A 27,713-nucleotide genomic window follows, 5' to 3' on the forward strand; every position below is an offset into this window, starting at 1 on the left:
GCACGTTGCCAGCAAAACTAGAACTGTGTCGACCAGTCGATAACGGCATGCCGGGCCTGGGCCATGACCTGTCACCCCTGTGTGTGCATTCGTCGAAGTCCTATCTGTACTGTGTAAGCTTGTCCCGTGACTTCTTGATGTCAAACGGTGTTGAATGGGCTAGATCATATTCCCACAGTATGCGTCCTGTGGTCCAGCCTGCGTCAACTTTGCTCAGTATCTCACGCTTCTTCTCCAGAGTCAAAACCTTCCTCTTCTGGTTCTCAGGTGGTGGAGGAGCCATCATCACACACATGAGAATGCAGCAGGGGAGGGTCGTAACCTGAAGAAGGTAGGGGACCACCACAAAAGCAACCGCATTCTCCAGAAATGCTTGCAATTGTGACCACTCAGTCGGTGACAAAGGTGGGAACTGAGGTGCGGGTTTGGAGGCCAGCGAGCAGGACAGTGTTGCCTTATCACTCCCCATGCTTGCCTCCGAGCACAGAGGAAGCAACAAACGGTAAGCTGACATCTGCATACAAGGTTCGCTTCCGTTTGCCCAGGGAAGGGTTATCACATGACGACAACGGTGAATGACCAGTACATCACTGCCTCAGGCAGTGTATGACTAATGCGGCCTGCCAGGTGACTCCGACCATTTGGTAGGGAAGCGGAGAGATGCACGTGGTGGGGGGTTTCGCACTAATCCCAGAGGCTGGGGGACTCCCACCATTCGGTGTAGAGGTGGGCAGGCGTTTTTTCCGCACATTTACTCATGGCTTGTGATCCATGTTACATGTGCAGTGGCCGTTGGAAACACAGCTTCCGGTGATTGGTCGACTTTGGACATTTGGTAGAGAGGCAGACGGGCACTGTCGCCATACCTGTACTCGTGGCTTGCGGTCTGTGTTAGACACGCGGTGGCAGTTGGGAAAGACTAATCCCAGTTGCTGTGCGACTCTGACATTCAGTGGGGATGTGTACAGACATTCTGTCAGCGCTTGAGGGTTATGACCAGTATTACTTTGGGTGCTGGAGGTTCGTAGGGGGTGATCAGACCAGCGCGCAACTTTGACCATTCAGTACAGGACAGATGGACATTTTAGCTCAGGTTGTGGGTTATGTCCTGTATCCTGTGCATGGCTAAAACCCAGTGGCCATGATACCAAATGTTTCAGCCTGTCAACTGGCCAGCTGAAGTTCTCGGGGACTTTTATGTCCGGATAATAGCAAGTAAATTCTGATAATGGTTTATTAGAGCCAAGGACCAGTATCCAGATAATTAATACAGCCGGGTACTGTGCATCCAGATAAATGAGGGATTACTGTACTTTTGTTTTCCAGGGTAGGGATAAATATCTTTAAGCAGTCATTCATGTTGAAATGTGCTGCTGCCTTTTGATAGTTCTAGACAGTTCGGTGACAGCTCTTTATTATACAAACTGTTTTTTCTTTTTATCTTGACAGATATCTGCTCATACATCTAAGATATTGATTAATAATTTACCTGTATTCTATCTATCATGCCAGATGCCTTAATCCTGTAAGGGGTGGTCGCAAACAAAGTGCCTCCATGTCACCGTGTCCAATGCCATTTCACTGCCCTACTCCTAGCTCACACCCTCCTCTCTCATATACCTCTCCACTCCATCCCTCCATCCCATCCTTGGCCTCCCCTTCTCACTCCCCTCCTCCACCCCACTTGCATATATTCTCCTCAGTAGTCTCTCATTCTCCTTCATCTGCACATGGCCAACCCATCAGTGTATTTCTCCTAACGCTTTCTGTTACATCCACATCCACACCACAACACTCCTTCACTTTCTTGCTTGTCAGTCTTTCTCTCCACGTAACTCCATACACTCCTCTCAAATAACTCATTTCCATTTATTTCACTCTTGCTTTGTGACCATCCAACAAGGTCCAAGCTTCATTTCCATACGTTAGGGTTGGTATCACAATACAGTATTGTTATGCAGCACCTTTTTTACTTGCATGCTCACATCCCTCCTCTTTATCACTGCTTTCAAAGACCCAGCAACCTTTCTTCCCTGTTGTACCCGTTCAAGCACTTCACCCTCTAAACTTCCATCCTTACTCATCACACTACCCAGTTAATTAAACGCACTCACATTTTCCATTTCCTCCTCATCCAGCCTCACTGTACATTCATTGGCTTCATTTCTCTCAAAGACCGTAACTTTACTCTTCCCTACGTTCACCTTTAGATTCCATTTCTTGCACACTGTTTCAAACTCATTCACCAAGCCTTGCAGTTCCCCTACTTCTTCACTTAACAATCCAGTATCATCTGCAAACAACGTTACAGAGAGTTTCAAACACTGCCCTCTCTGATTAGAGTTACTCCAACATTCACTGCCCTACCTTGTATCTCTTTTATAATACCATCCGTATACAGGTTGAACAATAATGGAGCCATGACGCATCCCTGTTTCAATCCAACCCTCAAGTAGAAAAATTCACTCAGTTCACAATACACACACACTACAGCCTTAGCACTCACATACTCTTCACAGCATTCAACAGCTTCCCATCTACTCCATATATTCTTAATACTTTGCACAATCCATGTCTATCCACCTTGTCATATGCTTTCTCCAAATCCATGAAAGCTGCATACAATTTCTTTCCCTTCTCTAGAAACTTTTCCACTAAAGACCTAAGAATGAAAATCTGATCTACACAGTCTTTTCTCTTCCTAAAACCTCCCTGTTCTTCTCCAACTAATTCCTCTGTTATTTCCCTAACTGTCTCACTAAGTATCCTACCATATACTTTTCCCAGTACACTAAGGAAAAAAATGCCCCAATGATTACCACACACTTCTTTTTCCCCTTTTCCTTTGTACAGGGGAATAATTATACCTGGCTTCCAATCCTCCGGGTCTCTACCTTCCTTCCAGGCCAATTTAAACATTATCCATATCCATTCCACTGCTATATCTACCCTGTGCTTCAGCATTTCACCACACACTTCATCAGTTCCTGGGGCTTTCCCCATTTTGACTTTCTTCATTACCTCCACTTCTTCCCTCCTACTGATTTCTTCCTCTCGTCTTGCCTTCCTCCTCCCAGCCATTCCCCATTCACTTCTATTTGCATTGCATTCATTCTCTGTGTCCAGCAGTTCCTTCTAGTTGTTCTCTCCATCTGCTCACTTTTTCTCCCTTGTCCACTAGCAATCTACCATTTTTATCTTTCACTCCCCAACTAACTTCTTTATCACCCTGTCTAATGAGTGAGGCTGGTCACTTTCATGTTAAATGTCAGGACCAGCTTGCCTAGCCCTGAGCTTCTATGCTCTTCATGGGGCAACATAGGATTGGATGATAGATGGATGGATGGATGGACTAACTCTCTTTACCCATTTCCAGAACATTTTCTTACATTTCCTCCAAAAATACACTCAAATTCCTTCCAAATTCCTCATCCACTCTCTTCTTACTCCCTCTTAAAATCTTTTCACCTCTCTCTTCCACTCTACATATAACTTTTTCCTCCGACTCTCAACTTCCTCCATGCCTGTTTCTCATCCACTCACTATATGTTTTCTTCTTTTGTGCCACAGCCTGTCTCACCTCTTCATTCCATCATGTTGTTCCTTGCACCCCCTTTCGTCTTCTCTTCACCCCACACACCACCTTTCATGCTGTACAAATTTCTTCTAAAAATATCTTGCACGCATCTTCGACATCCCCCATCTGTTCCAGTCATATTTACCCAATCGCTTCTTCACTTCTTTCTTATATTCTTCCTTTTTTCCATCCTCTTGCAACCTTTCTATCCTCCTTGTATGGACTACTTCCTCCTGTCCTTCCCGTCTCCTTCATTTCATTTGAACCGTGATTTCACCACCACCATGTGGTGGTCAGAAAGTCTACTCCCTCAACCTCTATATGCTCTTGCATCCATTACAAACTTCATCCTATCATCCCGACACATAATCAGTCATTGCCTTCCATTCATTCAGTTCACCACCCATCCTGCTTATCACTCGCCACATATGCCTGTGGATCATGTTGTGTCTGAAGAGATTATATGCTGTCACCAGCCCCCTCCCTGCAAAAATGTCCACTAGAATACTACCATTCTCATCCACGTCTGCAGGCACACCCCACTCACCAACTGTTCCATCCACCTTCACATTCCCTACTTTTCCATTCATATCTCCAATCAAAAACACTCTGTCATTCCTTTCATGCACGCTTCCACATTTCTCCAGAACCCTTCTTTCACTCTACAGTAATCCCTTCACTATCCGATGTAATAGAGCCAAAGACATGTCCGGAAAGTGGTCCCGTCCGGAAAGTGGTCCCGTCCGGAAAGTGGGTCCCTGGCTCCTGGACTGGTACTTAAGGACCCTAACCCAGCCTAACTTTGAAGGCCACATAAATAACTTCCTACCGGACATGCATAGCACCTATTTAAACCTATTTAAGACCCTATTCATGCCAATAAGGGACATAAAGCATGAAATAAATGAAAATGAACCAGAGAATGAGGAATTAGAAGTGGTTATGGAAAACAGCAGTGTACAGGGTACTTACAGCATGTCTGTGACTGCCTTCTCCAAGGCTGTGGCAGTGGTGAAATTGCTCTTGAAGCACGTACAATAATCCAGTGTTGTGCTCCTCTTACAGTAATTCTTTGCACTGAGTTATAATTGTTTAACACTGCACATTCTGTTCGTAATTGCACCAGTTTCAACCACCAGTTTGCACTCCACAGTTAATCCTTTGCACTCTAAATTCAAATACAGTATCACAACACTGTAAATTCCCGTGTGGTCTAGTGTCAAGGTATTGCAGTTTATTTACTGTTTATTCACAAAAACGAGCACATGCGGCATCCATTGCGATAAGCATCCATTCGTGATGGCAGTTAGGGGGTAACTGGTGGAGGGGGCAGCAGGGTTGCCAGATCGGAACTAAGCCACATTACCAAACTCCTCAATTTTCTTTACCAGGTTTAACTTTTCATTACCAAATTCGTAAAGCAAGCATTTATTCTTCACTAATTATATATACAAGGGGAAATAATCACTCTCCTTATAATTAACAGCATGTTGATTATTTTCATGCTATGTAGGCTATCAGATTAATCAGAGAGAGCAGACAATTCACCATTTCCATCCTATATATCCTCATACATGTGAAAAATCCGTTTGGTAATGCATTATTCTGATTCATTACCAAATGAATTTTTCAGTACTAAGAGGCCCACATTTGGTAAGAAAAATACCAAATGACAACCCTGACAGGGGAGGGGGGAGGGGGGAGGAAGAAAGGGGTGAAGGGGCCGTGGTGTAAACAGCTGTTCGGCGCTGCACGGAAATTGCAAATTATGGGTGGGAAAAAATTCGGATTTGGGGGGAATTTCTTTCTTATTTTTTGGCCATTTTTGGGTTCCGAAGGTCTAGGCCCACAATATCCGGTAAGTGGGGATTGCGGATAGTGGGCATGAGGATAGTACAGGGATTACTCTTGCACAATCTTGCATTGGCACATTCGCACACAGTTGCCTACATTTGTAGTCCAACTTTCTTCCTGTCTTACACACACAGTCCTTAAGCAGACAGATCCATACCTTCTTATATTCTCCTTCCATCTCTTGAACACAACAATACAAACTCCTTCTTTTGCCCTTTCATTCTCACCTACTCCTGCACATATACCCCATCCATACTCCCATTTACTTGCATTAATTGTTTTTAATTACAGTATTGTAGCGAATGTGGACATGCTCTGAAATGTTTGTACCCCTACAACACAAAATCATTTACTTTTTATTCTTGCCACCATTGTATGATTATATGCAGCTCAGTGATATGGCTGGTAATGATGGGGTTAGTAACTCTATATCTGACCCCATCCTTCTGAGCAGTTCTTTCTATCCATAGATCCATCAACCAATCCTGTGTTGCCACATGAGGAGGGTAGGAGTCTGGGGCTCGGCAAGTTGATCTTGACATTTAAAATGATAGTGAACAGCCTCACTTATCTCTGAGTGACATTACGTGAGCAATAAACCCCAACCACCCATTGGATATAAACCTGCACTGGCTCAGTCCAATTGGAACGCCTTGATTATGCCCTAAACCACCAGGCGTCATAATCTGGTTGTATGGTTACCTCCCAGTGTAGTAAGTGGTTTCCTGGTGTACAGAAAACCATTTGGCTCTACACTGAGTGACAAGCCAAATGGTTTCCTGTACACCAGGAAACCATTTACTATGCTGGTTGGTAACCATATAACCAAATTATGACGCCTGGTGGTTTAGTGGGTAATTAAGGTGCTCCAGTCGGACTGAGCTGGTGCAGGGTTATATTCAAGGGGTGGTTGGGGTTTATTGCTCACGTAATGCCACTCAGGGATGAGTGAGATTGGTCACTCACCTTAAATATCAGGATCAACTTTCCAAGCCCCAGGCTTCTACACTCCTCATGAGGCAACGTAGGATTGGATGGTGGATGGATAGAAAAAATGCTGAAAGGGATGGAGTCAGATAATAAAGTCGCCTAACAGCAACAAGTATATCATAGAAAAATAACCATCTTAGTGAAGTGGATTAAGAAGTAGAAAAATAACCATCTTTGTGAAGGGGATTAGGAAACCTGACCATTGAGAGTCATACAACATTACTGGTATTGTTTGTATCCAAAAGATGTAGCTGATTGTTAGGTTAAGAGGTGGTGTGTGTGTAGAAATGCCTTAACCCCCGGAATACAATGATATCTTTTGCAGTTTATTCTTGCTGCCACCAGATTATTCTTATTGTTATTGGTGTTTTTATTGTTACTGTTATTGTTGTTTTTGTTTTTGTCGTTTTTTATTCATTACTTATATTTTTAATGCTTTTTATAGCTTAGGAGAGCCCTTTAATAGTGTAGGGGTTAATGAAGGTCTGGTATAACCTCAGAAATTTTAATTATCTGTCCCAGACTGAATCAAAATTATCAGGAGGTAGCAAGAGCAAACCGATGATAGTATCATCAGTGTGAAGGGGTAAAAATTTTTCAAAATAACTTAAATAATTGTAAAATCATTCCAGACTACAGGAGTATTTCTAGGATCAAATAATGGAGTAGGAGGAAAGAGCAGTACTGGAGGGGGATTGTTTGATATCGGTAGCATGTCCCCCCACTCGCGCAATCCCCCATCTCTCCCCAACCCCCTTTCCCAGTCCCCGTTGGTGGCACCCTTCAACCCTGGGGCTCTCCCCAACAATGGAGCCGCGTCATCGGAGATACAACGCTTACGAGAGGAGCTGGCCACTAACAGAGCCAAGGTGAGTTGATTGCCTTATCAGAATGCATTCAGTGTTCACCATCACCTTTGGCTTTCCTCTCCTTTCACTGATCCACCTGGTGATCAGGTCTACATCTTTTCTGTCGTTAATGACCTAGAGCAATTAGAACAGCACCATGCCCGTATCCTTGACGGCCTTTGTGAGAGTTCCAACATACTTGACCTCTTCCTTACAAGTAATCCTGCTCACGCTGTAAATCTTTCCTCTCTGATGGGCTCCTCCAGTCACAACCTTATCACCTTAACATGTCCTATCGCTCCAGTACAACCTGTGACCCTCCAAAAAAACATCAGTTGTAGCACTTTAGAGCGGTTGATTGGGAGGCCATCAGGCAGTATGTCTTTGATTTTCCTTGGAATGATTATTGTTTCCATGGCCGAGAGCCATCACAATGTTCCATGTGCAATACCGAGGTTATTCTCTTGGGCATTGAAGCTTACATTTGTTTTTCATATCCTTTGACTAATGCAAAAAATCCTTGGTTTAATCATGTTTGTGGCACTCACCATCCCCTCACTCAGTATAGTGCTGCTCTCGGGTGTCTCTCCTTTCCTTTCCTCCATCCTTCTTTCTTTCCTTCCGCTTCTGTCGATCTTTACTTCATTATTTCCTCTTCCTTCTGCCTATGGGTGACTTTACAGTCCCTCTTCTATCTATCTTTCCTTCATTCTTTTCTCTTCCATCCGCCTATGGGTTACTGTACACTGAGTGACAAGCCAAATGGTTCCCTGTACACCAGGAAACCATTTACTATGGTGGGTGTAACCACATAACCAAATTATGGCATCTGGTGGTTTTGTGGGTAATCACGGCACTCCGGTCGGATTGAGCTGGTGAAGGTTTACATCCAAGGGGTGGTTGGAATTTATTGCTTACAGAATGCCAGTCAGAGATGAGTGAGGCTGGTCACTCTCATCTTAAATGCCAGGACCAACTTGCCTAGCCCCATGCTTCTCATAGGGCAACGTAGGATTGGATGAATGGATGTTCTAATGCTGTCCTTAATAAGAAGAAGGCCTACAAAAGGTACCAGGGCCAACCCACCGCTGAATGTCTTCTGTCTGGAACCGTGCTAAGTCTGTTCTTCGCGCTGCTAAAAATAATTTAATCCATACTAAATTCTCTGAACTCTCCAACTTGAGTTCTTCCCACTCCTTCTGACACCTTGCCAAAAACCTTTCTTACAACTGTACCTCATCATCCTTCCCTCATTTTTTCCACTCCGATGGCTCTGTAACTGTTTCTTCTGCTGATAAAGCATAACTCCTCGCTGAAACTTTCTCCTCCAGTTCCACCTTAGATGATACCGGTGCTGCCCCTCCATCTTTTCCCCCCCTCTGACTTACTCATGACTGGCATTAAAGTTTCTTCAACTGGTGTATTTTCTGCCATCACTGACCTCAACACCACCACAGCATATGAACCTAATGGGGTCCTTCCTGTTGTTCTCAAGAACTGTGACTGTGCATCTGTGCTTACACCCTGCCTAGGTAAACTCTTTCACCTGTGTCTGTCAACTTGCACCTTTCCTTCTTGTTGGAAATTTGCCCTCATTCAGCCTGTCCCAAAGAAGGGCGACCATTCCCAGCCCTCTAGCTATTGCCTTATTGCTTTAACATCCAGTATTTCAAAAGTTTTCGAGTAAGTTCTTAACAGAAAAATTTTAAAGCATCTTTCCTATCACAACCTTCTTTCTGATCGTCAGTGTGGGCTCTGCCAGGGACGCCCCACTGGTGACCTGCTAACCTACCTTTCAGACTCCTGGTCATCCTTTTTTCAGGACTTTGGTGAAAGCTCTGCCATTACACTTGACATCTCAAAGGCTTTCAGTCAAGTCAGGCTTAAATCTTTAATTTCCAAACTACCCTCTTATGGTTTCTATCCTTCTATCTGTACCTTCATCTCTAGCTTCCTGTCTGGTCGTTCTATAGCTGCTGTTGTAGACAGCCACTGTTCTTCTCCTAGATTTATCAGTAATGGTGTTCCTCAGGGCTCTGTCCTATCACTAACTCTCTTGTATCTTCATCTCTAGCTTCCTGTCTGGTCGTTCTATAGCTGCTGTTGTAGACAGCCACTGTTCTTCTCCTAGATTTATCAGTAGTGGTGTTCCTCAGGGCTCTGTCCTATCACCAACTCTCTTCCTTTTATCCATCAGCGTCCTTCTATGCTGTACAGTCATAAGAAAAACTATCGTTACCCTTCAGAGCTATACACTATGACACAACGACGAAGTGTTGTGGAATGACGGGACAGGAAAATTTGTACCACAAACCCGTCAATGTTGGTTATGTGAGACACAGATATTAGAATTTGTGCTAGAGGTAATAAAAGCTAATTACTGTAGCTCGTTTTGCCTTTGTGCATAGAGACAATGCGTTTTATTACCCGTCACCGAATTCATTTAATATTTATGTAACAATGGTGTAGAGTCGACAACACACATGCAGATGGACAATATGTGCACCCATGCCAGACGTGTGATAGTAATTCATCCGATACAAGCCAAGTTGGTAAATTTCAGTGTAATAATGATATGTATTGCTTTCTACATATAATAAATGTTGAGTAGAAGGAAAATAATAATATGTGTTCAGTCTCATTGCTTTAATATTTTGTATACCCATCCCCCTGCTTCCAAAACAGCCTCTAGATGTCGATGCATGGATGCCACTAACTGAAACATCCATCTGAAGCATTTAACCACCAATCTAAAGCAAGCAAATGAACTCGTGCACCCCTGCTACGCTATCAAAAAAAAAAAAAAAAAAAAAAAGTCGATGCCTTTAGATTTCATACACTTCAAAATAATTTATTTGTTGTATTCTATAGACAATAAGTGTTGAATAGTGGGAAAATAATAAACGTGCCAAGTTCCATTATTAATCCCCAGCAAGGCGCTCAGGGTAATGCAAACACGTCCTATATATTTCCCTGCCATACAGTTCATTCTTGCTCATTATTCCAACTCTTGTAATGGGACTATGATATGGCAACACTAGATAGGGGAGGGGTGAACAGCAAGGACCCGCCCACATAGCCCAGCTAATGTTCGTTTAGTGTCGAACATTCCTGGGGGTAACGATAGTTTTTCTCATGACTGTACATCTAACCCTGTCCACTCATACGCTGATGACTCCACCCTTCACCTTTCCATTCGCTTCCTGCAGTGTCCATCTCGGCAGTTGCTTCAACAAACAAGGCATGAGGCTATGGCACACGCAATGTCTGACAGGACACATATCTCTGATTGGGATAAGAATAACCTTGTTGTTTTTAACGCATCAGAAACTCAGTTCTTTCATCTATTAACCCGACAGAATCTTCCACAGGAGTACCCTCTAATTTTTAACAATATCCAGCTCAGTCCAGCATCATCTTTGATCACACTTGGGGTTTCATTCTCTTGGGATTTATCTTGGGAAGAACTTACTACCTCTGTTGTAAAATCTGCTTCCAAGAGATTGGGTGTGCTAAGCCCACTCTGTATGTTCTTTATCCCTGCACAATTGTTGACTTTATACGCAGGTTTTATTCACCCCTGTGTGTAGTACAACTCCCATGTGTGGGGAGGCTCCCCACATACAGCTCTTCTCAGTAGGGTGTAGTCATATGCATTTCATCTCATTGACTCTCATCCTCTTACTGGCTCCCTTCAACCTGTGTCTCATCACCACACTGTTGCCTCTTTATCTCTTTTCTATCACTACCTCAATTGTCACTGCTTCTCTGAACTGTCTGCTTGCATCCCTTCACCACTATGACAGCACGTAGCACCCATCTAGCAACAAAGTCTCATCCCTTTTCTTTCCAACTCTAATGCAAGAGTTAACTGCTACTGCCAGTCCTTCATGTGTGCAACAGGTCAACTCTTAAACTGTCTCCCTCTGTCAGTTTTTCCTACTGCCTATTATCTCTTGTCTTTCAAACAGTGTATCCAGGCATCTCGAAATGAATGGATCTTGAATTTGGGTCTCTGTTATTTTGTGTATGTTTTTTCTTGGAGGGAGCAATTTGCAGGCCCCTCCTGGCCTTTGATTCCTTCTTCCATGCATTAAAAAAAAAAAAAGTGCACAAAATCCCATACTTTGCAGCAGATAATGTAATGGTAAGAATCTCTAGAATAGGTAGTATCAGTTTTGGACATAGGAATTTCAAAAATTACTATGATTATGGAACCATGTATCACAAGGGTATGATCCTTATGCCCTCTTAAAACCTCATCTTTTCAGTCAAAAGCTATATTGTTGTATTGATTTCTGCCACCTTGGTAATAGGTTCTGTAATATCTGCATAGCACTGAGAGTAATCTAACTTTGTGTCAAGCAGTAAGAGCAGTTCCGTCTTTGGTAGTAAGTGGTTTGCAGATAGTATGATGATCTTGCTGGCATTCATCGCTTCAGAACTTTCAGGTGTCTTTGATTATTGGTGCTGAAGGTATAGCTGTTTTGACTGAGTTGGCTTCTGTGTATGTATCTCATTTTGTATGTATATATATGTTAAAATTTCTCATGAATGCCTGATCCAATTTGGATCAAACTCAGGAGATACAGTGCACTGTGTGGGTCTGAGAAGAAGAGATTCATTTTTGGTGCAGATTTGTTAATGGTCAAAGTCACGGGGTCAAAGTTAGTCAGGTGCAGTATCCCTCTGCTTCCTAAACACCCTCTTCAGTTTTGTTAATATTAACCTTGATACCTGTAATGGTGGATTCATGATGCCTAAACCCAAGAAACCATTCCTTTTCACACTCATGGTCCTATTTAAAATACCCACCTTTTCACAAAGTCAGGTAGGTTTTTGGTCTTTGAGGTTGCAGCAAAATCACAGCAAGCCCTGTGATTCTTGTGGGTAGCTGCTGTGGTAGTCCATCCATCCATCATCTAATCCTACGTTGCCCCATGAGGAGCGTAGGATCCCGGGGCTAGGAAAGTTGGTCCTGGCATTTAAGATGAGAGTGACCAGCCTCACTCATCCCTGAGTTCCCAACTGAAAAACAAAGTAGAAATTTCATGTTTGGTGTTACAGCTAGCATCATGGGAGGAAGGGATAGCCCAGGCTAGGACAGCATGTGAGGCCTGGCGTCGTGAGGCAGAAGACTCCAACCGCAAGTACAAGTTGGCAGAGCAAACCAAAGAAGAGGTAAGAAGGGCATATAGATAGACAAATAAATAGATAAAAGTAAACTCAATTATGTGGCATATAGCAACCAACCACATGGGTGATGTACTGATGAAAATCGACGTTTTACTTTCCCTAAACATCCCAAAAGGTAGTCTAACCTTCTATGATACCTTACAACTGCACTGTATAACTGTTGAGATAGAAAAACACCCTTGAATACTGTGGTAAGCATGATAAAATGTGTTGCTATACTGTACAGTGTACAGTACTGTACTGTGCACACAATACACCCGACACCCAGAAACAGAGTGTGACAGGATGAGGCAGGTTAGCAAGGCAGACAGAAAAAGGATGGGAAGACCTAACCAAGAGAACGAGACAAGTGAGGCAGGAGCGACAGAAATGAAAGAGAAGACATGAGGGGGAATAAACCCACCAGAGAGTAGCAAGAAAATTTCCATATAAAGTAAAACACATGTGGTTGGTGGCATCTATGGCCAGGTGTCGAGCAGACTTCGCTGCCACATCCTTGAGCTCCACCTCCCGCACTATGACACCAGTGCCTCGTTGCTGGCAGTACCACTTCAACACTGCCTGGTCAAAATCGTGGTGCATGGGTCTGGCCACTATTTTGTATTCAGGACATCAGTATGTCTGCCCATATTCAGTCTCATACTGCAAGATTTGATCTTATGCTTTCTTGGCGTCCTGCTGGGTCGTACAAGGCACACAAAAAAACTCAGCCACCTGACTCAATGTCCATCCTCCATCACAATCAAACACTTCTTTTCGAGAGAGAATTTTCCCGGGACACTTAGCAGCTGGAGATGCCATAGTGATACATGCCAACAGAAGGCATGAGGCAAGCACGACATGCAGAAGGACATGGATGAAACAGCAGCCTGGGAATGGTGGTGGGGGCACCAACACATTGTCATCCAATTGGGGATGAGATACACAGGGAAAAAGTATGAATGAAATATATTGAGGAGGAGGAGGGACATACAAACAGTGGTTGTGTTTATTACTGAACATAAGAAAACAAAAGATTGCGACATGCAGATAATATAGAAACTTGCCATATTTGGCAAATGCCAAAAGCAGTATTTTGGTGATTGACAATCACAGTAGTGTTTTGGTGGCAAAACTCACGACGCTGAATTGTTTTGGTGATGGAACTCAACGAATGGCACAGATTTCAATTTTTGACCTACTGTCAGAAGCTATAAAATTCATCCTCATGTGTTGTGAAGAATATTGATGCCTTTAAGATGTCACCATCAGATAATTAAGTTTAAATTATATAGATAGATAGATAGATAGATATTGGAACAACCTTTATACGCAGATTATTGAATTAATGTAGTCAGATTATTGTATGTTTTATGTATCAGTTTTCTCTCATTAATGCAAAATTATTTCTGATAAACACTGGGCAATATCCAGCAAGAATATGTTCTCCAGAAATGTTTTTTGCACTTTTAATTTTGTATTGCTGTACCTTTTGTGTTTGTGTGTATGTGTGTGTGTGTGAGTGCACGTGCATATGTTTGCAAAGCAGTGCGCCCGACACATGAGGCCTGATGTGGCCATTGTTAACATTGTTGTTTTACTGTCATCGTCAAAATGCATTAATTTCTTGATGCAACGTGTTGATAATTGTATTATACACTGTTTACATATCCTAGTGTTCTGTGTTTGTATTGGTAGCGGGACCAAGAGTGTTAAGCATGAAATCAGCTTGAGATGTAACTACCAATTAAGAATGAGTGGTGGGGGGTTAGGGGTATGGGGAAGGGTTGGGAGCTGGGTAGAGGTGGGTGGAGCTCGTTTCATCCCCCCCACCTCTCTTCCCTGGGTATACGGGGGTAGGAAGGGAGCACCCCTGGGCAGAAATTAGTGAATGTGAGTGTACATATTTCTGATGTTTTCAGAGGTCCCTCCCAGTAGCCTGAAAAAAACAGTAGTCTGAAAGACCCTCGGTCTCCTGCCATTCAGATTACAGGACTTTTACTGTACACCTAAACCCCACTGTTCGACAGGGATGCGATCCATAAAAGGGGTTGAACAACGAATTGGTCAAATAACGAACCGATTCTTCCCATAAGATTGTTAAGAAATAGGGGGGTTAGGTTCCTGACCACCTTCGACACTCAAAAAGTATTCAGTAAAGATGGAAAAAATACCATAACATATGAACGAAAGTGACACAGGGATTTGAGCTGTTTTCTTATAGATGAGGAGAGGTAGATTGAGATGGTTTGGGCATGTGGAGAGGATGGGGGATGATAATTGGGTGCAGAAGGTGAGAGGTGTTGATATTGGGGGTGGGGTTAAGAGGGGTAGACTGAGAAAGACATGGGACGGTGTCATTAAGTGTGACCTCAGGGTTAAGGGACTGAATAGGGAGGTTGCAATAGATCGTGCAGCATGGAGAGCTGCCATTAGGTGACCAAGGTCGACGCATGCAAGCATGTTGGAGCCTTCAAAAACGAAAATGAAACTGTCTTATTTTTAGTACTGCATACATCTCAGATAATTGACAATTGAATTTTGATCAAAGAAGTATTGGAGAACAAACAATATATACCTACTTAGCGATATGAAAGAAAGCCACCTGAACGCCTTCGATAGAGTGTTTATTGCTGAACCCTCCAACTGGACATGAAGTCACCACACCAAACAAACTCAAATGTACTCAATTTAAAACCATAAATAACAGTGGAAGCCTAGCTGGAAGCACTGAAACCTAACTGAGGGGTTTTGCCCCCAGGACCCTCAGTGATTATAACCTACCTAACCTAGTGCAAACTAAGATTGCATTCGTAAAACTAGAGCCAAAACAGTATCATGCGTTTAGAGTATTCGTTAATCATTGTCGCAGTCATCACCAGGATTGCCATTTGGTATTTTTTATTACCAACGTGGACCAATTTGGTAATGAAAAATTTGTTTGGTAATGAATCAGCATGATCTATTTCCAAACAGATTTTTCACATGTATAGAGATACAGAAGATGGAGACAGTGGATTGTCTGCTCTCTTTGATTAATCTGCCAGCCTACATAGTGCAAAAATAATCAGCATGTTGCTAATTGTAAGGAGAGTGATTATTTCTACGTGTATATATAATTAGTGAAGAATAAATGCTTGCTTTAAGAATTTTGTAATGAAAAGTTAAATTTGATAATGAAAATTGAGGAGTTTGATAATGTGGGCAAATTCAGATCTGGCTAATCTGATCGTCACCCAACCATGCGATGGCGAAACACTCACTCAGGTTGGTGAGCACATGACTGCGCTTGACAGGGGTAATAGTAGGGGTTTTGGGTGGAACCATGTTGAAACAACAAATTGTCGAATAACGATCGGTCGAAAAACGAGGGTTTGGTGTATATGGAAAACTGTATTTCTTGATATCTTTCGAGCAACTTTCCTTTTTCAGTTTCTTTCCATATCCTCCTGTTGCTCCCCATCTTATACAAACAGGTCTTTTCTGTCAGTTTTATCTACTCCCATCATCGCTCTGAACACTGCAATCATGTTGCCTCTCTCTCTCTTCTTTCTTCTAAGGAAGATAGACCCAGCTTTTCTTGTCTTCCCTTGTGTAATAGATCTGTCAGACTATGGACCATCTTGGTTGCTGTTTTTTGTATTCTCTTGATCTTGTTTATATCTCTTTCTTTTTATATGGAGACCACACCACTGCTGCGTATTCTAACCTGGGGTGGATCATAGCCACTATCAATTTTTTCATAATCTCCTCATCCATATATTGAAATGCCACTCTTATGTTTGTCAAGAACTTATATGTCTCTCTGACAATCTTGTTAATGTGTTTTTGGGGTGACAAATTATCCTGGACCAACATTCCCAGGTCCTTGTCTTTCACTTTTCGTATTGCATCCTATCCCATTGAGTAATTCAGTGATGGCCTCAACCCATTTCCAGTATTTTGTACTTTTTAGAATTGAATTTCATTTCCCATACCCGGCTCCAGTTGTAAATCCTGTCCAGATCTTCCTGCAGCATTTTGCAGTCCTTTTCAGCTTCAGCTTTCTTCATGATCTTTGTGTCATCAGCAAACAGGCTTGCACAACTGTTCACTCCATCCACCATATCGTTTACGTAAATCAGGAACATTACGAGTGCCAGCACTGAGCCCATTTGTTACTTCCCCGCACCCTGACATCCTGTACTTAATTACTGTCCTCAGCTGTCTGTCTGTCATGAAGTCATTTATCCATTCCAAGAGGTTCCCCTTCAGTCCTCCTATGTGCTCCAGTTTCCACATTAGTTGCTTATGGAGTAACTTGTCAAAGGCTCTCCAGATCTAAGTACTGTATATAGAATCCACCCAACTACCTCTTTTCTATAGCACATAAATCACCCTTGAGTACTGTAGAAGCTGAACAATTTAGTGACACACTGTCTTCCATTACTGAATCCAAACTGACTTTCTGTCAAAGTCTTCATCTCCTCCAGATATTTTATCCATGTCTTTCAGGATTCTCTCACACAGTTTTGCGACCATGTTGGTCATGGACATGGTCTACAATCCAGTGATTCTTCCTTATTCCCTCCTTTATAACTTAGTACAACATTGGCCCACTTCCATTCCCAAGGCACGCTCCTTTCGTCCAGAGAACACACAATAAAACTGTGAATCATATCTGCCAGTTGTTCTCTGCATTCCTTTAATATCCAGTTAGAGATCCTGTCAGGCCCTGAGGTCTTCCTTACATCTTGAATTTCCAGTATGTTATACACTTCCTGCACTCCCACTTTCATGTCACTGTCTTTCTAGTCACTCCGTCCCCCTCCACCAAATCACTTTAGTGAAAACCAGTTGGAAACTTTTGTTCATTATTTCATCTTGCATTACCGCATCTTTGTAGATCTTCCCATATGCTTTCAGCTTATTAATTCATTTCTTGTGTTTCAGTTTGCCATTGACATACCTGTAAAAAACAATTTAGACTCCTTACATTTGTCAATTATACCTCTTTCAAAATTTCTTTCTTCCTCACTGCAGATTCTTGTATTTTCATTTCTAGTTCTTGTAAAGTATTTTCATTTCTAGTTCTTTTGTATTCTTCCTTTGTTCTATTTTTATCTCTCTCCATTTGTTCCATGCCACATCCCTTTTTCTTTTTGTTATCATACACCTTTTTGTTGAACCAATCCTTTTTCCAGTTCTCTTTCCCACTTACTCGTGGCACATATTTTTTCACTCCTGAGTTGTAAATACCTAGAAGGATATCCCAGTTCTTTTCATCTCTTTTGTTTCCCTGAATTCTCTCCAGTCCACCTCTTCAAGAAATTTCCTCAATCCTGTAAAGTTTCCTCTCCCATAGTTGTATCTTCCATGCCAGTAAAGCTCATCTCCTGGTGCTACATTTCCTATCATTTGGAACTGAACTGCTGCATGATCACCTTTTCCTGTAGGGTATAGATATTTCAGATTCAGTTTATATATACTATGTATGTATATATATATATATATATATATATATATATATATATATTAGGGCATTGGGCTATAGATAGATAGATAGATAGATATACAGTACAGTAAGACCTCACTGTAACGGACTAATTGGGGCCCAAACCAGTCTGAAAAACGCGAAATTCCGATAAAAGCGACATCCGGACTTCCCCCTGCTAACCTGAACTTTTTCCAATATATCAGACATTAGTCCGGAGTGCATGAGTGGTTTTTAAACTGTTTTGACTACCATTGCAGTACTGTACTGTGTTATAACTTCACTACATTAATCAAATGGTATAATATATATAATAATACTGTACTCTGCACTGATTAACATGTCTTTTGTTTACCTTATTATGGTAAACATACGTGAAGTGGTCAGGCAGTCCGGACTGCTTCTGGCTTTATTGGACTTTTTCCGATATACTGTATAGGAATTTAGTCTGGTAGCTCCTCGAGTCCGATAAAAGCAAATTCCAGTCTATTGTAGTGCGTTATATTGAGGTTGTACTGTATATATATGTCCGACTCTGGGCATAGGCTTTACAGGTTGCTCCCAAGGCCCAGTAGTCCTACATACCATACACCTCTACATGTTACCACTTCGGCACTAACACCCACCGACCATACTAAATACGTGCTAGGGCTGTCTCATACAGGACTGGTGTATTGGTATTAGCGGGGGTATTTTTACGACATGTCTGTGGGTCTTCTGGTAGATCAGTGAAGTCTGAATTTTATGAAATTCAAATCCTTAAGCTGTTTCCTGCCACAGCGGGGATTTGAACCCGGGTCCAGTAGGAATACATGCCACCTCTCTACTGATTGAGCCACCTCCTTCCCCATCAGGTTCTTTGGTTAGCAGTAAATCTAGTCATGTTGGTGTGTCATCACCTATAAATCTAGTTTCTTCTTTGACCTACTGGGTCATTACATTATTAATTGCTATATTTAACAGTATACTTCCCCACAAATCTTCACTACCTCTTGAGTCCCACCCCTCCCAGTTCACCTTCATTACAATTAAAATCACGAACCAGGATTATATTGTTCCTTTTTTCAGTCACTTTCTGTAGGTGTCTGACCATGTCTGACAATATCTCTTGGTATTCAGCCTCATTCCATGCCCTTGTCATGGGGGGGGGACGTATGCTACTGTGATGTCTCTCCCACCTTTCCCTCTGGCTTCTAGTTTCATATTTATAATTTCTGCCCTACCTTCTCCCAGTTCCACATTATCCACATTTGTGCTGTTCTTCACTGCTATCATCACTCCTCCTCCCATTTTTTCTTTTCAATCTCTTCTCCATAGTTTGTATTTACCATCTCCCACTTGGCTATCAATATCCTCTCTTAACATGGTCTCTACACAGCATGTAATATCTGGCTCATTTACCCTCAAGAAATCATTGATTACTAGTCTTGTCAGTGTTAAGCCATCTGTGTGCCACGTTCAGTCTTTTTACGTTGTTTTTTATTCTGTTCTTCTCCCTTCCTCTCTCTGTTGGTACTGCCTCCTCAATTTTTGAGCCATGACTCTCAGATAGAACTTTGTCTTCTCTCCCTCCGTTTTCTGGTCATTTTTTTCCTTAGCTTCCTGAGTAGCTCCTTTTGTTAGCTCTTTCTTCCTCATTTTCATCTCTCCTTTTCCAAACATTTTTGAACCCTTCTTTGTCTGATAGTTTCCATGTTTTGTTAATAACATTTACCATGACCTGTGACTGAAACTTTTACTGGCAGCAGTCCTCCCTCCTCGTATGTTCCCAGCCTAAACACTACAGTACAGTACTTCAATCCCTTCTCGAGCTTCATTGTTGCCCTCCATAACTATTGATACTATCTCTTTAGCCCTCCTTAGTTCTTGTTTTGCCCTTTGTTATTTTATTTACATAGGTTTTTCTTTCAATCCTGAAATTATCACACTTTTCTTATCTGCTACATCCCTGACCAGAGATTCTTTACATTTTAGTGCCTTAATCACTTCTTTCTCCACCTTTTCTTGGTTTTCCATTCCCTGTTGTTCTAAAATCTTGTTTCTTCCTGTTGAATTTTCTAACACCCCATGTGTTCTTTGATTTCCGTGATATGTTCATCATGCATCCCAGTGTTTTGTTCATGCTCATGAAGTTTATATTTAATCTTGTCCCTTTACTCCTCCAGCCTCTTATTTTCCCATTTAAACTGTTTTATTTCACTTGTGGCTGATTCATTGCTCGCTTTTATTATGATATCTTTCTCTCCTAGTCAACACTAGGTGAGCAGACACTCTCTAACTTGTTTTTCAACTCCTTTATCTCCCTTGCCCATTTTGAGGTCTGTTTCTGTAATTCCTTAATTAGTTCCCATACCAGTTTTAATTCTTGAGCATTCCTTTCAGTCATTTTCTCCACACATGCTACTCTTGTTTGGTTCAGTTTAATACTCCTGTTGTTCCAGTCTGCTACTCTTGTTTGGTTCAGTTTAATACTCCTGTTGTTCCGGTCTGCTGCTCTTTGTTTGGTTCAGTTTAATACTCCTGTTGTTCCGGTCTGCTGCTCTTTGTTTGGTTCAGTTTAATACTCCTGTTGTTCCAGTCTGCTACTCTTGTTTGGTTCAGTTTAATACTCCTGTTGTTCCGGTCTGCTACTCTTGTTTGGTTCAGTTTAATACTCCTGTTGTTCCGGTCTGCTACTCTTGTTTGGTTCAGTTTAATACACCCCATGTTCCGGTCTTCATCGGAGAGCCCCTCGAACTCACCATCACTGAATGTAAATAATAAATTGCTTTCCTCCGCCATGATGCAGTTGTACAAAAATTTAAACTACCACTGTTCTACCTTTATTAGACCGAATCCTTCGGCTCATTTTCACTCAATTCAGGCGGGACCACCACTCGTGCACTTATTTTGCATAATCATGATTGTGGCATCTGGCAATAGATAGATAGATAGATAGATAGGTAATTGGCAGGCCTCCTTTTTGCCACTGATTAAGCATCATTTCCCCATAATCAGCATGGAGCTCAACCTGACAATGTCTTGTGTGTGTCTGTGTGTGTGTGTGTCTGTGTGTCTGTGTCTGTGTCTGTGTGCACATACATGCATGCACACAAACTGTCATTAGTTTTGTGATATAATACTTTTTTTCCATAGTTTGTTGTGAAAGTAGCAAACCAGCAGAAGGAGATGGAGGAACTGCGTGCAGGACGACTTGGCCCTTACCTCCATGCCCTGCACTCCCACACAGACCTCCCTTCTCTCCCCCTCCACACACTCAAGGCACTCCAAACACAGCTACGCCAGGACCTGGAATCTGTGGAGAAGGTGAGGCAGCAGTTGGAGAGAGAGAGAGAGAGAGGGAGCAATAGAGCTGAGTTCTGGTGGTGAATATCAAGTTTGGTTGAGTTGTGGTGATTGGATTCAACATTTTCCAGGAATTTACATTCTGCTCTGAATCTTGTCCTGTTTGCTAATTCAAGTAAAACTTGTTCTGGTGATTCATTTTGGAGTTAATTCCGTAATAATCCAGTCAGGTGCTTATTCTGGTGAGGGAAGAGACAAGTTGATAAGTTAAAATGATTGAATTGAATAGTTAGGTAATGGATGATACAGGATAGGTGATGGAGGGCCAAGAAAGTCGATGAGAGGGTTAGGCAGTTAAGTAAGTTAGAATTGTAAAGTGCAAGGGAGGTCTAGTTATTTGTTGTTGTGAGGAAGAGACATAGGCAGTTAATGGTTGATTAAGCTAGATGGGAGCGGGAACATCCATCCATCCATCATCCAATCCTACGTTGCCCTGTGAGGAGCGTAGGAGCCTGGGGCTAGGCAGGTTGATCCTGACATTTAAGATAAGAGTGACCAGCCTTACTCATCCCTGAGTGGCATTACGTGAGCATTAAACCCCAGCCACCCCTTGGATAAAAACCTTCGCCGGGTCCAGCTGGAGCGCCATAATTACCCACTAAATCACCAGACACCAGAATTTGCTTATATGGTTACCATCCAGTGTAGTAGGTGGTTTCCTGGTGTACAGGAAACCATTTGGCTTGTCACTCAGTGTAGAGTCAATGTTGAAATTAAGACAGTGGATCAAGGTAAAGGCAGTTGAATATGATGAGGTTGTGAGAGAGCAAGTTAAGATAAAGTAAGATGGAGGGTTAGATATTGGATGAAACTCGAGAAGGTGAGGGAGGGTTAAGAATGTGAATGTGAGGCACAGGCAGTTGAGTAAGTTAGAGCTGTGTGTTAAAGTGCGAGGGTAATCAAGTTACTGTAGTTGTAGTTATGAGCATGAGTAAGGACAGGGTGAGATGGGCAGTATTAAGAAGCAAATGAGAGACACAGGCAGTTGAGTAAGTTAGAAATGTGTATTAAAATGCAAAATAACCGAGCTACTTTAGTTGTGGTTGTGAGCATGATTGAGGACAAAGCGAGGTGGGCAGTTACGAGGTTTCTCCAAAAAGAAAGTGAACTTTTTAAATAGCACACCAGTTAGCAGTCACATTGTGATCATGACGTGAGCGCTGTGTACTGGCAATTTTGAGCTTAGGCTAACACTAGCTGCATCGCGCCACATCACTTAGTCATCAAAGAACTCATGCTTGAGTGAATGTGTGTTTAATGCTTTTGGCAATTTGTTGGAAGTTGAACAAGGAAGGATCTTGAGTAATGTGTTGGCATGAAATTCTGTTTCAAACTGGGAAAAACTTTTACTGTACTTTCTGGAAAATTTCATAACAGGTGATGAAATGGCAATGATGAAGAAACAAAAAGGCAGTCATCGTAGTGGGTTGAAATATCATCACCACGATCAAATAAAGCATGTCAGAGTCGCGCAGTTGTGAATGTTGATCGTTTTTTTAATTAATTTATTTACTTTTTTTCTTTTTTAATGGGAAGGACATCATGCATAATGAGCATGTTCCACGTGGTCACACAGTCAATGAAGAGGTTTACTTGGACATCCTGAAACGCTTGAGGAAGGCAGGGCATTGTGAAGGAAGAGGTCTGAGGCATAGACGAACAAAACATGGATGCTGCCCCAAGACAGTACACCTGGACTTGTGTCACTCCTTATCCTTGTTTTTTTGACAAAGCAGAATGACTGTTGTCCACCATTTGCCCAGCTCCCTGGATTTGGCCCTCCCAGACTTTTTCTTTTTCCCAAAGTTGAAATCCACCGTGAAAGGCATCAATTTCAGTCAGTAAAAGAAATTTTGCCTAGTGCATGAAACGCACATTCACTTAAGCGGGTGTACCTCAGTGACTAAGTGATTTGGCTTGTGGCATACTAAAGCTCAAAGTTGCTGCTACAAAGTGCTCCCGTCAAGATCACAATATGGCTGGTGCTAGTTGGTGAGCTATTTAAAAGGTTCTGTTTCTTTTTGGACAGACTTTGTATATGGATGATTAAATGGTAATAGAATACTGTATGTCATATAATGCAATTATTATGGTGTTTTAGCAACTTTACTTTCAAGATTTAAGTTATCTTATGATATGATTATTATTTGTTTAGTTCCAGTATTACCTACATCTTCCATGGTGGGGACAAGAATTGCTCCTTGCAAACATGTGGTTTAAATTTAAACCTACTTTGTAAGCAACACATAAATAACCCTATTCCCTTTCAGAGTGACCTACAAGAAAGTTTTTGTCCACAGGTTATAAACAACTATGGGAATAAGAGTGAACAGTGGCCAGTGTCAACCAATGCGTGGTAGGCTGGCTCAGCTGGGGCATCTTCACTTTATCTGGGCTGGGGCAAGACCTACACTACTCATTCCTCCACCATTCATTCAGTCATCCCATTTACCATCTTGTTTCATTCTGTCTTAGTAGAGAGTAATTCCTCAGTCCTCTCTCTCTCTCTCCCCCCCCCTTGTTCACCCTCCCTCCATCCAGCCTTCACTTTTTGTTTCTTGGCTCTGTTTAATTCTGGATCTTCAGCACTGTTTAATCTTCCCAACTCCCACCACCATTCTCCAATCATTTATTGCTCCCAATTTTCTCTAGCCAGTGTGGCCTTTTTATACTTTCATAATGATGTAGGACAATGTGTCTTTTGTGTACTCTTAGAATTATCTCTTCCTTTCACTGGTTCATTCTTTGTCTAAGTACAGTTAGTCTTTCGATGCTTTGTGTAAATCTTTTTATATGTTGTTGATTTCCCCTCTTGCCACACTGCTTTTATTATCTTAGTAAAGTTTGAACCTATTTCATGCTTGAATTTTTTCTCCATTCTGTTCATATTATGTGTAATGTGTGGTCTGTCTTTGTCCTTAGATTTTTCTTCCTCCCTGTTTCCTTTTTGAGCATTAAGGGCCATATTCTTAGGACACTTGAGGCTTGCTGGTAGCATTTCCTTATAGATTTATTTAGCATATTACACATTTATGTTCTCTTGTATGTTATTAATACCTTTTCCATAGCACCATAGTTTTGGTAGGTAACATATAAAAGAATATTACTGTATCATATGCAGAAAAAAAAGGGTAAGGAAGAGGTACTAGGAAGCTGCCTAAACTTTCAAGATTACGGCCCTCATTCTGCTTAAAGCTTCTGGTAGGCACACGAGCATGGAGGGATGTGGTAAAAGAAGCTTGGATGTACTTTCTCGTGAGTTCTAGTTGTTGTTAAATGTTGCCACTCATTTTTATTGTAATATATGTTTGTCACAGTTTATGTAATTTTAAGTAGGTAATTTTTTCCATGGTGGTTTCCTGTTATGCGTCATTGTTTACCCGTTTCATTTAACTGAATGTGAGTCAAGATGTAATAGCACTGATGTTGGTTTTATTTATTTTTGTTTATATATATATATTGACATGTGTATTTTTATTTTATTTGAATGTGTTTTGTGTTTTGATAATATTTCCATTCACCCCTCCCCCCTCCCCATCTCCCTCATGAGGTGTTAACTTGCTCCAAGCTGTAACCTATCCTCTGTCCTGCCCCTTGCTTCTTTCCTCCCTCCCATTCACCACCTTCCGGTTCCTCTCCCATTCTACCCCTCCCCCACTGTGTTCTGACAACTGATGCAGTACAAAAAATGCAACAATGAAAGAAGTCTCACTACGATAGGGCCAAAGTTTTTGCAGAGTGCCCCTCAGAGTAGTTTCAAGTGTGAGAGGATATCAGCAGCATCCTGTCCCCTTCACCACCCCCACCCCCTCCCAGATCAGCGTTGCCACTTCCCTCCCCTCCCTCCTCCCCCTCCTCCTTAGGACATGTATTTCTGTCAGTTGCCCAGGTTGGCTGAACATGTGCCTCATTTTCTGCAAAACTTTTAACCCACTGATTCCAGGTGATGTCCTTTCAGTAAGTCATGCTGCTACCTGACAGCGTATGCAACTAAGGAAAAGTCTGTCATAATGAAGGAGTTTATTAAGAGTACAGTATATGTATCCCCTTCAGACTGAAAGTCTATCTTAAGCTAATTAAAGTTGTCAGGAGATAGCAAGAATAACATGAAAAAGATATCCCTGGCCTCAGTGAGTTAAAAGTAGTAACAGCCAATCCTTCTTTTTACCCCTGGAGGGATTTTTAAAGATGCAGTATTACCTTTATAGACATTTTTTAATCTTAGCTCATATACAATACATTTTAAAATATAATAAAATATTTATAGTTACTATATATCTATATTGAACTTGTGCATTAAGCTGCCTATTTGATATTACGAATATCATACAAAAAAAATATTTCTATTGTACATTAGAAAGGTTTAACAGAATTTCTAGAGGATGTTGTAGCACATTTTACTGAGCTTTAACACAGTACAGTTCAACACTTGGGGTTCAGGAATGTTTTAGTCCATTCCAATTCAGAATTATTCCTTGCCATGACTCTCACCTTTCCACAACTGCCCATTCTTCATCACTTGTTTTTTATCACCTGCACCTATAAGTTTGAAATGGACTTTACAGGTGGTCAAGTTAGAGTGAAGTAGTAGAGGTAGATGTGGAAGGGTGTGGTTTGTGGCTGACTTAGTTCTAATTTGGAATGACTGTTCTTGTGGACAAATAAATAATGCATGTGGCACGCTGATCGGGGAACCTGGGAAGTCGTGTATCGTTAGTCCGTTATAGATAATCAGATTTTTTCATTCTTAAGACATTTTTTTGTGCGTGTCATGAAATTTAAAGGTGTAATCAAAAAGCTGTATCAGAAGACGATGATGATGGTGAGATAATGTTTATATCTCTTAGTGTAGTACAACAGTTTTATAATGTAACTTTTGGGTGAGGTTGTGTGGGGTGAGGCGGGGACGAAAGGCATCCCAACGAAGTGAAAGGTGAAAAAGAAAAAACACAAAAAAAATGAAACTGAATAAGATTATCCAGAAATAGTCATGAGCCGAAAAAAGAAACAGAACCTTAGGGAACTGTTGAAAAAAGTCCCTTTTGAAGTGACAAGTATAAAAAAAAATAGGTAAAAGTAAAAAAGGAAATACAGAGCCAAGAGATGAAAAAATTACACATGTAATTAAGTACCTGTACCTTAGAAAGCTATACTTTGGCTGAAGGTGTTTTGGTAAAATAAGTTGTGTATAAGTAATTTATACTTTAATCTAGAATTATATGTGTGATTAAGAAATATTTAAGAGATGCATGAAGTGTAGAACATGTGAATCAGTTATGTGTTGAGTGAAAAATGTATCAAAAAAGAAAGTTGTGTATAAGTAATTCATATTTTGAATGTTAGTTTTATACGCTTGATTATAGTCAAGATAGAGTGTATTTAATGAAGTAACAGTCATACTTTATAAAAAGTAAGAAAACTACAGTGGAATCTCCTAAATCACACATTTCTGAACAGCAAATTCATAATACTTGGCAGCATCATGCAACAGTTTGCAAGATCAGTAATTTGCATAAACTCTGAATACTGTAATTTGCGATTGCGACCTTGAAAGTGAAGGTTTCCCAATCATCTGTTATTCAGTGTTTGCCCAAATGGTGTATTTACCTATTTGTAGTATACAGGAATTGAGTTAAGCTCGTGTTGTCCTGTCTCCAAATCTACATTTATCCAATCTAGTTTTAAACACGTGAATGTTCTTTGCCTGCACCACCTCCTCATCTAAGTCATTCCAAACACTTATGCTTCTACTCGGGAAACTGAACCTTTTAAGATTATTAAGACATCTACTTTTCCTCATCTGGAAGTCATGACCTCTTGTTCTTCCATCATCAAACACAAAAAGATCCTCTCTATCGACTCTTTCCAGTTCTCTTACATTTCTAAATATCGTGATCAAGTCACATCTTTCTCTTCTCTCACGCAGCGTTGGTAACTTCAGTTTTTCCAATCTCTCCTCATAGGTGAGTTCCTTTAAACATGGTATCATCCTTGTTGCCATCTGTTGAACCCTCTCAAGTTTATCAATATGCTTCTTCAAATGAGGTGACCATACCACAGCTGCATAATCTAGCCTTGGTCTTATCATGGCCACTGTCAATTCCCTCAGCATTTCCTCATCCATATACTGTAATTAAAAGCCACTGTTATATTGGTCAGTAATCCATAAGTTCCTCCAATGATTTTGTTTGTATGTTTTTCTGGTGACAGGTCATCCTGAATAGTCACTCCCAAGTTTTTCTCAACTGTTCTTTTACAAATTATCTCATTGCCCACTTTATATGTCCAGTGTGGTCTTTTTTCACTCGTTCCCATTTCTAATACCTGACACTTCTTGGCATGTCTGGCTCCAGCTGTGGAGTTTGTCCAAGTCCTCTTGCAGTTCTTTACAACTATCAGTACATTTAATATGTTTCATGATTTTAGCATCATCTGTGAACATACTCATGTA

At 41.4% G+C, this 27,713-nt stretch overlaps 1 protein-coding gene across 1 annotated transcript in view; it reads left to right on the top strand.

The window, feature by feature from the left end:
- Positions 1-23,641, top strand: part of unk (RING finger protein unk) — a 101,855-nt gene extending 78,214 nt beyond the window's left edge. Inside the window, exons 11-14 of the mRNA XM_080275712.1 lie at positions 7,054-7,290; positions 12,337-12,450; positions 21,053-21,223; positions 23,563-23,641. Of these exons, the coding sequence (XP_080131838.1) occupies positions 7,054-7,290; positions 12,337-12,450; positions 21,053-21,223; positions 23,563-23,622 (582 nt within the window). The 3' untranslated portion in view covers positions 23,623-23,641. The remainder of the gene's footprint in view (positions 1-7,053; positions 7,291-12,336; positions 12,451-21,052; positions 21,224-23,562) is intronic.
- The last annotated feature ends 4,072 nt before the right edge of the window (positions 23,642-27,713 follow it).

This window comes from Coenobita brevimanus, chromosome 62 (genome assembly GCF_032717465.1).
Source record: "Coenobita brevimanus isolate Jiangsu-jjx chromosome 62, ASM3271746v2, whole genome shotgun sequence".
In the NCBI taxonomy this organism is placed as follows: Eukaryota; Metazoa; Arthropoda; class Malacostraca; order Decapoda; family Coenobitidae; genus Coenobita; species Coenobita brevimanus.